We start from the raw sequence: 11,604 nt of genomic DNA on the forward strand, positions 1-11,604 counted from the left end.
TTTTTTTTTTTTTCGTTGGCGGGAACCAGTCGCTCTATTATATTTCTTTGCGATACTTGCAGAAACGATAGAGGAACGGTAATATCGCGGAAAAGATTACATTATCTCACTTCGGACGAATATAATGATAGATAATTAATTTTAATTTTGGGATTAATATTTTTTATCGAACGCGTGAGAGTAACTAATAAACCCGATAATTATATATTATGTAATAGTACTTTTTAATGGTTTTTTGTGTGCCTCAATATATAGGAAAAGTATGAAAAAATAATGTTAATTTGTGCCATATAAAGAGATGATAATAATTTTCCTTTCTATAAATTAGCTGATTTTTTAAATAATTAGACAATATGCGAATTATTTTAAGATAATCTTATACTTTAAGTATTTATTGTATATTAAAACGAAAGTAATTATCTATTTCTATAATCATTAAATTAATCCTAATATGGAATAAAACTTTTGCCAAGTATTTGAGTCAAAAAACTTAAAGTAGACTTTAAGTGACACACTTTCTCCAATTTTGAAAGTCGTATCATATCGAAGCAAACGGGAACTACGACGAAATGATTCATTCAGAAATGTCAGTCAAGGAATGTTCTTCTACAAGGAATTACACGCGTGTGCACACGTATACGACACTCGTGCGGCGTGACCTACCCCACTGAGAGAATCGTGTTTCAATACAGAAACCGAAAACCATATCATTACGTAGAAGCTCCGTTTCGCGCGGGTGTTGCATTGTCAAGAACTGCATGTCGTTTCAGCGGCCGATTCAAGTGTTTAGTAATTCGTAAATTGTTTCCAGGATGTAGAGGGAGAGAGAGAAAGCTATCATTTTACACTCATTTTGAAGAGGATAGATTGATCGACTTTCATTAAATCTTTTCCCCATTCGCACAATAGTAATAATACAAGATACTGCTACGTTTTACCGATAGAAGCGAACACACATATTTTGATTATCCTTTTAGGAATATTGATCCCGACATCTCCAGAAGATTGCGGCGCCTCAGGATCTCTAAAGCCCTCTTCGAATCCCCCCTTCTATTTACATACATAAATATCTGCTTATATAAGAATTTTAATATCCCTAAACATGGTATAAATATTATAAGATTCTACTCACGAATTCAAAGAAGGCTATTATATTCATTATGTAATGTAAACACATATAGAAGAAAGTATCCTTCTTAATCGGTATAATTTGTCGCGATTGAAAAACTAATGGTCGAGATCGCTGGATTATCGTAGAAATTGATTTTTCGATGTCGCGAGCGAATTGGCAATCGCTGTTACAGATTTACTAGCGAATACAAAGATTGACGCGCGATTTGTGACACGAGTGAATTTTCGCCATGCGATATGGGCGCGAAGCTCAGTCGTAAATATCTGACGAAACGTACGGAGGAAGTGAAGTCTCGCGCGGAGGGTTGGCGACAAGTTAAAGTATTAAGTAGCCCGTGCGTCGCCGCGTCCGCTGTCAGTCTCCGCTCTAATTAATCGTAATTGACGGCCGCGCGAAGCCTCGCACGCATTGCCTCCTCCTCGTCATAACGCTGCATAATCATCCACGGCGGGCTCTTCCGTTGCACGCAGAAATCTGTCGATGGAATTTCATCTGCGCCCGCGCTTGCACTTGGCCGAAATGTAAATGCTATTTCGTTTAAACGAAGAACGTCTCGTCTGGTCACAATATTTTTGCGAACTTAAGATGCATATCGATAAGCTATTATAATGTGTATTTTCGAAAAACGCGAAACACATGTATTTCAGGATTTAGATATTTTTCAGTAACTCTTAAGATTTTTATCTTTAAGAGATATTTATGTGTATCTGAGATCCGCTTTGTCTCCGCCAAAAATTCAAGAATATAAATTTCTTTCCTCAAACTTTTATATACGTTTCGAGTCGAGTCAAATTTATCAAAACGAAAACAGAGAAAATGTTAAAGACAAAGGGGGAAGGAAAAATTCGTAATGCACTTTCATTATTTGTAGCATCGTATTTCGATGTTTGCTTGCAATGATAATGAATAAAAAGCGATAATGAACATTATCCCGCTTACGTAGTATATGTAACTAGATAATTACGAGTGTAAGGTATCGGTTAATGACTGTGATCGTGTTCGCGGTGCGCAAACAAAATCGGTTAATTATAATAATGATAAAAACACGCGCTGTACGCGCTCGAAGCGTGCCATTTAACTGCGTCGGTTATCAATGAGAGAAAGAGAAAGAGCCTCGTACCGAGCCAACCTTTATACAAATTGACCTACGAATTCGATTAAAAATTCTATTGTCCTAATAACTCGAGTAAGTAGCAAAATAGACTGACGTGCGCGAAGACGGAACAGGAGTTGCGCAACTTGTCGAGCAATTTGCATGATTAAGTTCACCCATTTTTTTTTCTCTCCTGCTTCGGCCTGTCCGCGTACCAGATACTGGATTCTCACGGTACGCCAATTGGAGTCAACTCATCTAAATACCCGGGCTACCCGGCCGCCGCTATTACGGACGCGCGAGAGGAGGCCCATTATGTAACCGACGTGGACAATGTTGTCCCGCATTCGCCAATTGGCCAAACGTCGCGAACCTTTTTCAACGAATGTCCTACTTTAGAATTATGAATGAGAGCCTCGTAAAGGCGAACGCTAAATTTATCGTGATCCCGTATCGTACCATACTTATCCATGTTGTTATTACAGATAAATGATGAGATAGACAGTTTTAACGTAATACATATAGCTTAAAATGAATTAATTTTAATTAATAATTTTAGATGTAGCCAATTTTCCTGTTATTAAAAAAAAATAAATTCACTCTTGCATTAAATTCTAAATATTATATATATATATATTAGACAGATTTTAAAAAGTAGACAAGATCAATAAAATCGACATAAATGAAAATTATTGCGAGAGACGCGATTGAAATGTCGATGGAAATTTATTGCCTAATAAAAAAGAAAAGATGCATCATTGCCAGAGTACATGGAAAATTTTGAGATTTAACGCGCAGCGATATTTGCATGATTCTTCTCGTAATAATCTCCACCTCACTAATAAAGCCATTGTCTAGGTCCGGTTAGGCACGTCTAAAAGCCTAATGACTGTTTCCTAGAGAGACGCGCCAGTCCGAATACAGAGCGAATTAGAATAATTCGTTCCGTCTGGCTGCGTCACTATGCCTATGTATCGTGTAAGATTGTCGTCGTCGTCTTCTGTTGATTCAATTCCTCCCACTGTATATAAACGTAATTTTTTACCCTAATATTTATGACAATGCAGGTAACTCATTTTACGCTCCGAAAAAGATGTACTTGTCGTTTCAAAATTGAAACCGTGAAGTGCAAAATCGCGCTATATACCACGCTTTACGAATCGTTGATCACAGGATGTACGTTTCACTAAAAACTATTTTATGTCAATCGCGTTTTACAAGCGTGTCTCATCTGTATCGAAGAAAATAAATTATAATAACGTCAATAAGAGAAAAGGCTTACAAAAAAAATGTTTGCAATTTTAAGGACCGTGTAATTTTATTTTACATCTTACGATTTCAAATGTCACTTATTTCAATTATTCAACGAATAATTTTCGATTATATATTGGCGTACCCATCAGTAATAATATAACATAAAAATAATGCTTTATTATTAATAATGTATTTAATAATGCGATTCCAAATAAATTTATGCAGATGTGGATGATGATATCGAAACGATTGCGTCGCGAAAATACTACAGGCGAAGAAAAAAAGAGAGAAAGAGAGCGGATTTTGATCTACGTGAAATATGAATTTCCGTAGGAAGAGCAGCGTTACAGGCTTCTCGAAAGACCGGAACAGAATCATCCCGACAGAAAAATTTCTATCCGATGCCCACGCCAGAAGGAAATCGTTTTTTCTACGTTGGCGCAATTTGCCATGTAAATTCGATCGTAACATGATTACACGCCTTGGCAAACTATAACCGGGCTCGTCGCCGCCGTCGATTGTCGAAGCTAGAACGTCGTTCCGTCTTGATCGATCTTGTGATCGATCTTTCGATACGCATGTAGATATAGATCCTACCGAAGATCGTGCCAGATGGCTTATGGGACGGGACGAGGCCATTATGCGGTCGTCCGAGAATCCGTAATGAAATTAGAAATTAAAAAGAGAGAGAGAGGGTCTACGAGCTCGATCTGAATTTTCCTGGAATTTCTCGACCGCCTTCGTAGCTATATATAAAGAGCTCTGATAATGGATAATCTTCTCTTGCATGATTGCTAAAAAGAAAATTGTAAAAAATCACGTGGATGATTATTAGTTTAATTTAATGTCGCAGAGAGTTTGTAGCAAAGAAATATAGTATTTAAAGCTATCACACTTCTACGTAAATTTATTCCCGGATTCAAAGAATTCACTACACAAAATTACTTCTACATAAAGATCTGTTTCTCATTATATCTATGATTGCAAACCTCATTATATTCATAGCTAAATAATCTAAAATAAAAATTTAAAGAGAGAAAGAGAAAAGAAGGGAAACTATAAAATTTCCTCAGAAGCAAAAATTCAAATAAATCTCTAATAATAATAACTTTAACGTCCTTATGATGCATTGTCACCTCGCGTCGCTGGGTTTAATGTTTAAGAGCAAGCGCGCGCGTAACCCACGAAGAGTGACATTGTATCGCGATCAAATGTAATAAAAAAAATCGCCCCGTTACCGGTTGTCACATGTCGCGGATAAAAAGTGTCGATGCCACAGGAGAGAGGAGGACTCGCGTACACAAAACTCCGGCACGCACTGCGAGCAAGGCGTAGCTCGTGTTCGGTCACCCGTTAAGAAGGAAGCTCTCGAGGGGCCCCGATGTCCAAGATAAGGCGAACGTCCCCTCACGCTGTAGTTCGGGGACCAGCGGCCCCCTCACGTAATCCACGAAGTACGTCGCGACGAATTTGTTCGCCTGCCCAATGAGCCATAAGTGCGCCCCCACACTCCCGTGGACCCGTTCGCCACGTTCTTCCACATCACGACGAAGAAGCCGCGAAACTGGGCCCGCGTGCTTCAAAATGGCTACCGTCCGCATCATTGGGCCCGATCGATGGGCGAAGGTACGTGGAACGGAAAAAAAAAAGAAAAAGAAATAACGGTTACGGAAAAATCAACTCATCTCTCGCGCGAATCTTTTGCATGCGATACGTAAATTTATATGTAATTATGAAACTTTTGCAATTAGTGAGAATCGAACAAACGCGCACAAACTATGTACGTTATCGTAATATTAATATAAATATTCTAACCATATTTAATTTATATAATAAACCAGTTTTCCATATAATGCGATGTGGAAAACTTCGATACGATGTTTATCGTTGAAAATTTTCGTGGTATTATAACGGAGGAGAGGGATGGTATATACCTTGTGATATCGATACTTATCGGAAAATATAGATCGTAGCACACACGTCGGCGAAGAAAACATTAACAAAACGTATTATGCAGTAATTTTTACACGCAATGCGAAAACTCTGCGGACGCGGCCAATTAGGGAAATGGGATGCAGCATTCAACAAAAATATACAATATACGTCGAAATACCATGGAAAAGGCAAATTTATTACATCCCGTCTTTGATTTTTCGTCAATCGAGCTTTTATCTCGTGCGTCCTTTATATTCACGTATTACAATATATCATATGTTTTACATTACATGATAATTATTCGAACGCGTTATGGGCAAAAAAGATTTATTTATTGAATGTTTAAGCTTTTAAGGAATGATCTTGTTAAGCGCGGATCCCTGCTTATCACGCACGCGTCCGAGGTAATTGCCCGGGGTCATTTGTTACCGCAAATAAAAAGTGTCGAATCCGGTCCGAAAGCGCGAGACCGTCGGTATATGTAATTTGTCGATCGAATAATGCGATGTTAATAGAATGGTGTATTGGGTACACCGACCTCATAAATCATTGTTAATTTGGCAGAACCATTCAATCGCCGAGCCTCCTCCTATCCTCTCCTCCCCCCTCTCTCTCTCTCTCTCTCATTTCTTTTTCTTTTCTCACCGGCGATCCTTCGACTGCTCCTCTTCGTGCCGGCTCCTGCCGGTTGAAGGGATCCGAAACGATCGTAAAAAGCGAGGGCCCCTTCGATGACCGCTGGTGGATGTGGTCGTCCGCGAAATTGCCCCTCTATTTTTGTAACCTACCTACTGCACACGCTCCCGTTCGCCTTTTTGTTTCCGCGCATTTTGTTGGCTGACCTTCTTTTTCTCCTCGCAAAATTCAGCTCCATGTGATATCGCACGCTTAATAACTAACGAATGATCTTTTATCGCTGATGAATTGATGATATTCATTGCGATGTTTATTTATTATTATAAATATCATTAAATATCTCGAAATGCAAGCCAATTAGATTATATGCGATAATACATAAGAAGCCGCGTGATATATATATTATTGCTTAAATTAATGAATTAACGTGATAGATACATTATCATGTATTACATAGTAATCACTTATTAACGACTCTTTGGCAAACCGATAATTTGAGTAGAATCTACCTGTCAAAAACTCGAAGGAGAAATTAGGTTGCTATACGACAGTGACAGTACAAATTAGGCTCGACAAAGAACAATCTTGTCGGACCTGTTTTTGTTTTTGCCACGTTACAAGAGAGGAGATCTCTTCTTCTTAAGAATCTCTTCTAAATGACGCATCGGGACCCGATGCGAGCTTTCACCGATCGATAAGTCAGCGAACGAGTCGGACACATTCAACATTGTGCGTCGACTCGCGGTTGAGCATGGTGGAAACGGTTATCCCGAATTTTTGCACCATCGACCTGCGGACGTCGAGCGACATGATTGGCGGAATCATCGCGGTACTTTCATACTGGAAAAAGGTATGACGGGAGGGAGGGAGACATTGACGAGGAGGATGCACGGATGGCGAACGCGAGGGGAAGAGAAAAAGAGAGAGGAAGAGAGATGGAGACAGAGAGGGGAAAAGGAGAGTACGAGGCTCGTGTTTCCGGCCGGGTGAACAACAATGCCCGCAGACAAATGAGCATCCCGCCTCCATTGTTCGCCTGATCGGCACGGCGCAGCCTCATCCCGGTTCCGCTTGCGCTACTCCGGACCTCCCTATGTCGTCGTCAGAGGCCCATGTCGTCCTCCAACACCCGGTTGGGGGGTCCTCGATCAACCTGATGCGGGCCAACACCGATTAAACATCGCTGCTTCGTCGAATCCCCGTCAACGGGAATCTCCTCGTTCTTCTCCTTCTTCCTCTCTCGTTCTCTCTCTCTCTCTTTCCACCCCCGCTCTCTTATTCTCTTTATCTCTCTACCCGTCCGATTTCTTCTGCTTCTTTTGTACTATCTCTCGATCGTTCTCTTACCTTTTACCGTGCTTTTGTCTCTGCATGTGTGTTCGCTCTCTCGTGTCCTGCTCGTTCTTCTTCCATCAGCGCGTCCATTATGCTCCAGGTGGTGCGGTTCCATCGCGGGAGAGGTACAGAAACTGGGACGAGTGACGACTCTCGTGCGACATGTCAGGCATCAGGTTTGTGTGGATCGGAGTTACGGTTGCAAAAATACTGTAAATTATACGATAAAATTGTGATGAGAAAGAACGCAAAAAGATAAGAATGCAAAAGTAACACGAGATAAATAAGAAATTTTATGCGGTTTCCCGTATAAAAAATAACACATTGATAAAAATGTGTGGAATAATTATAAAGTCAATCGATCAAACGCAATAATCCTCAATAACTTGCGCAGTGTCAATATTGTTAATGTCATAAATTATATTGTTATAAATGTATTTCTAAAAACACCACACAAACATTTTTACTTGATGAAAACAATAAGATTTTGATAAGATCTCTTGAAACTTTATGTTTAAGATACTCTTACTGCATTTCTTTGTGTATCTTTCTTATATTCCTATCATTTTCTATATTTCTACGATTATAACTTATTCTCTTACTTGCATATAAATTACGATTTTATGCGCATCATATTTCTTGTTTTTTCTCGTGCTTTCTTCAAAACGATATGAATATCTCTGATTGAAATCGTTACCACCCGTGAATTATGGAGTATTACCATAGCAATAACTGGAAACTTAATTATCGTATCCTCGTTATATTTAGATATGTCTCAGCATATATCATCGAGAGTTAGTTCTCCGTTTTGGAATATTATTATTATCTAATCATGGCTAGACACACATTCGATGTAGTTCTTGCGTAAATAATTACTCCAAAAACTAACAACAGTGTATGCCAATATCCTGTCATAATTTAAATCATATCTTATGCTATCGTATTTACAGTATTGTATTATTTATGTATGTCGAATTTTAGCGATAGAGATGAAAGAATATTTCACAGAATCGCTCGACCCCGGAATAATAGTTATTGGATCAATTTTATGAGTTATTATGGATACGCATTGCATCGCACATACGCGGCGACATACGGGTGCGGTTTCGATGGTCGATTTCCGGCGCGGGGTCCCCGATCGAGAAACTTACGAGACAATGGACCATTCGTCCATCGCCGGAGACAAATGGTCCGCTTGTAATGGCACGAGCGAGAAAGAAAGGAAAACAGATCGAGGCGAAACGGAAGAGTCTCTCTCTCTCCTCCCTTGCGACGCACAAACGATCACTTGCGATTATTACCCATGGGAAGGTAATGCTGACCGAATCGATAGTTGCTTGACTGAACCGGACTTCCGGTTGCATTTTGCTCGAGGCTGTCGTTACGATACGCTTTGATCTAATTTCCAAATATGACATCAAAATATATTTCTGTTTTTTTTTTAATAAAAAATATAGATATAGCAAAAAATATTTGTCAAACTTGATAAAATTTTGCCATTTATCATCAATTAATATATGCCAAAAATATGCGAATTATTAAGAAAATTAAATAAAATAGAAGCAAAATTTGTTAAGTAAAATAAAACAAGCACGTTTTAAGATAAATACGATTTCTGATTATAACACGGTTTAATTCAGTTCTATAGCTATGAAATTAGAAAATAACTCTCTCTCTCTCGTCATTTTATTAAATACTATTAAAATACTGATGTATATATGTCCCCTTTTCTAAATATTATCCAATTAAAAATATATAAACAAAACAAAAGACTTTAATTCTAATAAACTATCAAAAATCTTAAAAATATAATAACTAAACACTAAGCTGATTAATTAAAAGACGCATGATACAATACTTGAAAAAAATTTAGTGCAACAATGGACCAAACAACTGTAAGAAACGAGTCTTTTAAGTCTTGAGCAAATTTGATATAAATTACTCATCTCAAGTCTTTAGAAAAAAGTAGATTGGACCATTGCTACATCGTACTCTTCAATTGTAAAAATACCTCGAAAAAAACCGCTCTGACAGCGAGGTTTCCAGTTGACGCAAAGTATCTCACTTGTACGGCCAACTGACAATAAGAAGATAACGTCGTCGATTGGAAGAGACCAGATGTCGCGTAAGGATTCAGGATCCGCCGGTCCATTCACGGCAGCTCCCGTAGCGCAGTGCACCTTGCTCGAAACAACGTCGACCTCCAGGACTAAGGAAATCCGATACACCACCACGGTACCCGGAGAGATGTGCGCTACCCTACTCATCCATATTCCGGCCTGCTCCAATTCCATTAAACAACTGACAACCTCGTAGCGGAGCTTGGCCTTCGTGTACCGCGAATAAACGTTGTAATTCCTGCCATCGATTACATCAACTGATATATTGTTTATCTTCGACAGCAGTTTGAAAACGTGCGGTCAGTGAGATATTATATGTCATCGAGACATATAATAGATGCATCTAGCATTTTATCTATTGTATCATCAACGCTTTTGAAGTTTCCTCATGACACTTTTTTTTAATAATCAAAAGATCGAGACCGATAATTTTCTTAAATAAACGCGTGTGTATTTTTTTATTGATTAATGAATTTGAATATTGAAATCGAAAAATTAGACATATTGACAGAAATATCATCGGATGCGATTGTTTCGTGGGATGCTAGCCGATGTGTAAGTAACGATTATTTTTTCGTTTTTGTATTGGAATTGCATTGATTTAATTTATCTTCGGCATAAGATGCTTCGCATTGATTCGAGCCACGACTTTTCTGGCGCTCGTCGAAAGCCTTCATTTCGGCGTTCAATTCCTCGTACGGCTGCGTCACCGTATCGGCCAGATCGTCGCATCTACAATCGTTTGAAAAAGAAAATAATCTCGAGCTGTTCATAAATCATTTCAATAAATCGTACCGGATCGTTCTATACATTTGACAGGGCCGACATTTTTTATCAGCCGCGAATGCGGTCTTATCCAGGCCAAGTTGTTGCAAGACTTTTAATCCTTTTCGCCAAACATCTTTCTCCTTCATATCTTCCTCCATGCTCGATACCGACGATTCCGCTTCCGACGACGATTCATGCTCCAATGTACCTTTGTAACAAAATATTTCATCTTGATTAATTTATACTCTCGATTTTTTTTTAATTATTCATTCTTTTATATATAATTTTATATAACGAAAGTAAAAACGTGTTCGACATAAATAAGCGTTTCTTGTGTAAATATATGTGTATAACAAAATTGTTGATATATATATATTTTTACACATACAAGAGATTAAATTTAATATAACACATACACGCACATTCACAAGTTATGCAAGATATCACAGTAAAATAATGAAAAACAGACTCTTGCCGAATGTATATTATAACCTAATTATTTATATACAATTTATCTCGTACCTTTGTGAGGTTGCAAGTAATTCTGATCGTCCAAAAACTTCCAGAATGCCTTCACCTTTTCCTGTTGACTTACACTGTCTCCTCTAACAAATACGAATTCCATACAAGCTTCCTCATCTCTCGAATCCATGTTAAAATCGCGCGAAAGCGCGTAACGTACGTACAATTTGATATAACTATGCTATGACGTCACTTCCGCTCGTGCAAGTGCAGCCACACGCGCGAATTGAACGTCTAGTAACATCGAATATCGGTCTGGTTATAATCACTACTCGATCGGTAAATAATTATTTTATTATTAGAAAACAAATATCTTATCACACTTTTTCTTGTTTTTGTATGAAATTAAATATAACATTCCTCTTTATATTTTATCTGATTATAATTATTTAAATGAGATATATAGACATAATAACATATAACAGATAATATAAACCAATTTTATTATTTCCATAAAATTGGCGCCAAATTCAAATTTTTGATCCGCAATTTATGTGTTACACGAATAATAAATAATACGAAGAAGTGGCAAATATTTTTATCTCAAACGTCGTCTGTTTTCCGTCGAAATCCTTTGTAAGTATTGTAGATAAAAACCAAGAATTTTAACTAAGAATTATAACCTTATCTCGGATTCGACATTGAGGAAAAAACAACAAAATATGAATCTTACGATATAATCTCCGTGGGCGTTTCCATTGAATCTGCAGCGATCGTGACAACTGTCAATTCTAATTTCCTCGATACCGCATATCTGTCCTCGATCTTTCCGTTCGAGCACAAATTGGATGACGGATGATGTCATTGCC

General features: G+C 38.1%; 1 protein-coding gene across 2 annotated transcripts; it reads right to left on the minus strand.

The window, feature by feature from the left end:
- Positions 1-6,223: 6,223 nt before the first annotated feature.
- LOC115240710 lies at positions 6,224-11,586 on the minus strand. Of its 2 annotated transcripts, XM_029816027.1 has the most exons (6): positions 11,469-11,586; positions 10,796-11,029; positions 10,301-10,481; positions 9,397-10,237; positions 7,398-7,595; positions 6,224-6,840 (listed from the first exon to the last, which is right to left on the minus strand). In XM_029816027.1, the coding sequence occupies exons 2-4, from the start codon at positions 10,923-10,925 to the stop codon at positions 10,072-10,074; spliced, it is 477 nt and encodes a 158-aa protein (XP_029671887.1). In that variant the 5' UTR covers positions 10,926-11,029; positions 11,469-11,586; the 3' UTR covers positions 6,224-6,840; positions 7,398-7,595; positions 9,397-10,071. The 2 variants fall into 2 exon arrangements, with proteins under 2 accessions (XP_029671887.1, XP_029671886.1); XM_029816026.1 differs by having other exon boundaries at positions 6,224-7,595.
- Between the last annotated feature and the right edge of the window lie 18 nt (positions 11,587-11,604).

The sequence above is a fragment of the Formica exsecta genome, unplaced genomic scaffold (genome assembly GCF_003651465.1).
Source record: "Formica exsecta isolate Colony F162 unplaced genomic scaffold, ASM365146v1 scaffold444, whole genome shotgun sequence".
NCBI classification, from domain to species: domain Eukaryota; kingdom Metazoa; phylum Arthropoda; class Insecta; order Hymenoptera; family Formicidae; genus Formica; species Formica exsecta.

Coding starts and splice junctions, on each gene's coding strand:
- LOC115240710 (XM_029816027.1), bottom strand. CDS start 10,925: ATGGATTCGAGAGATGAGGAAGCTTGTATGGAATTCGTATTTGTTAGA. Junction 10,482..10,795: donor TTACTTGCAACCTCACAAAG/GTACGAGATAAA, acceptor TTTGTTACAAAG/GTACATTGGAGCATGAATCG. Junction 10,238..10,300: donor CAAATGTATAGAACGATCCG/GTACGATTTATT, acceptor AAACGATTGTAG/ATGCGACGATCTGGCCGATA.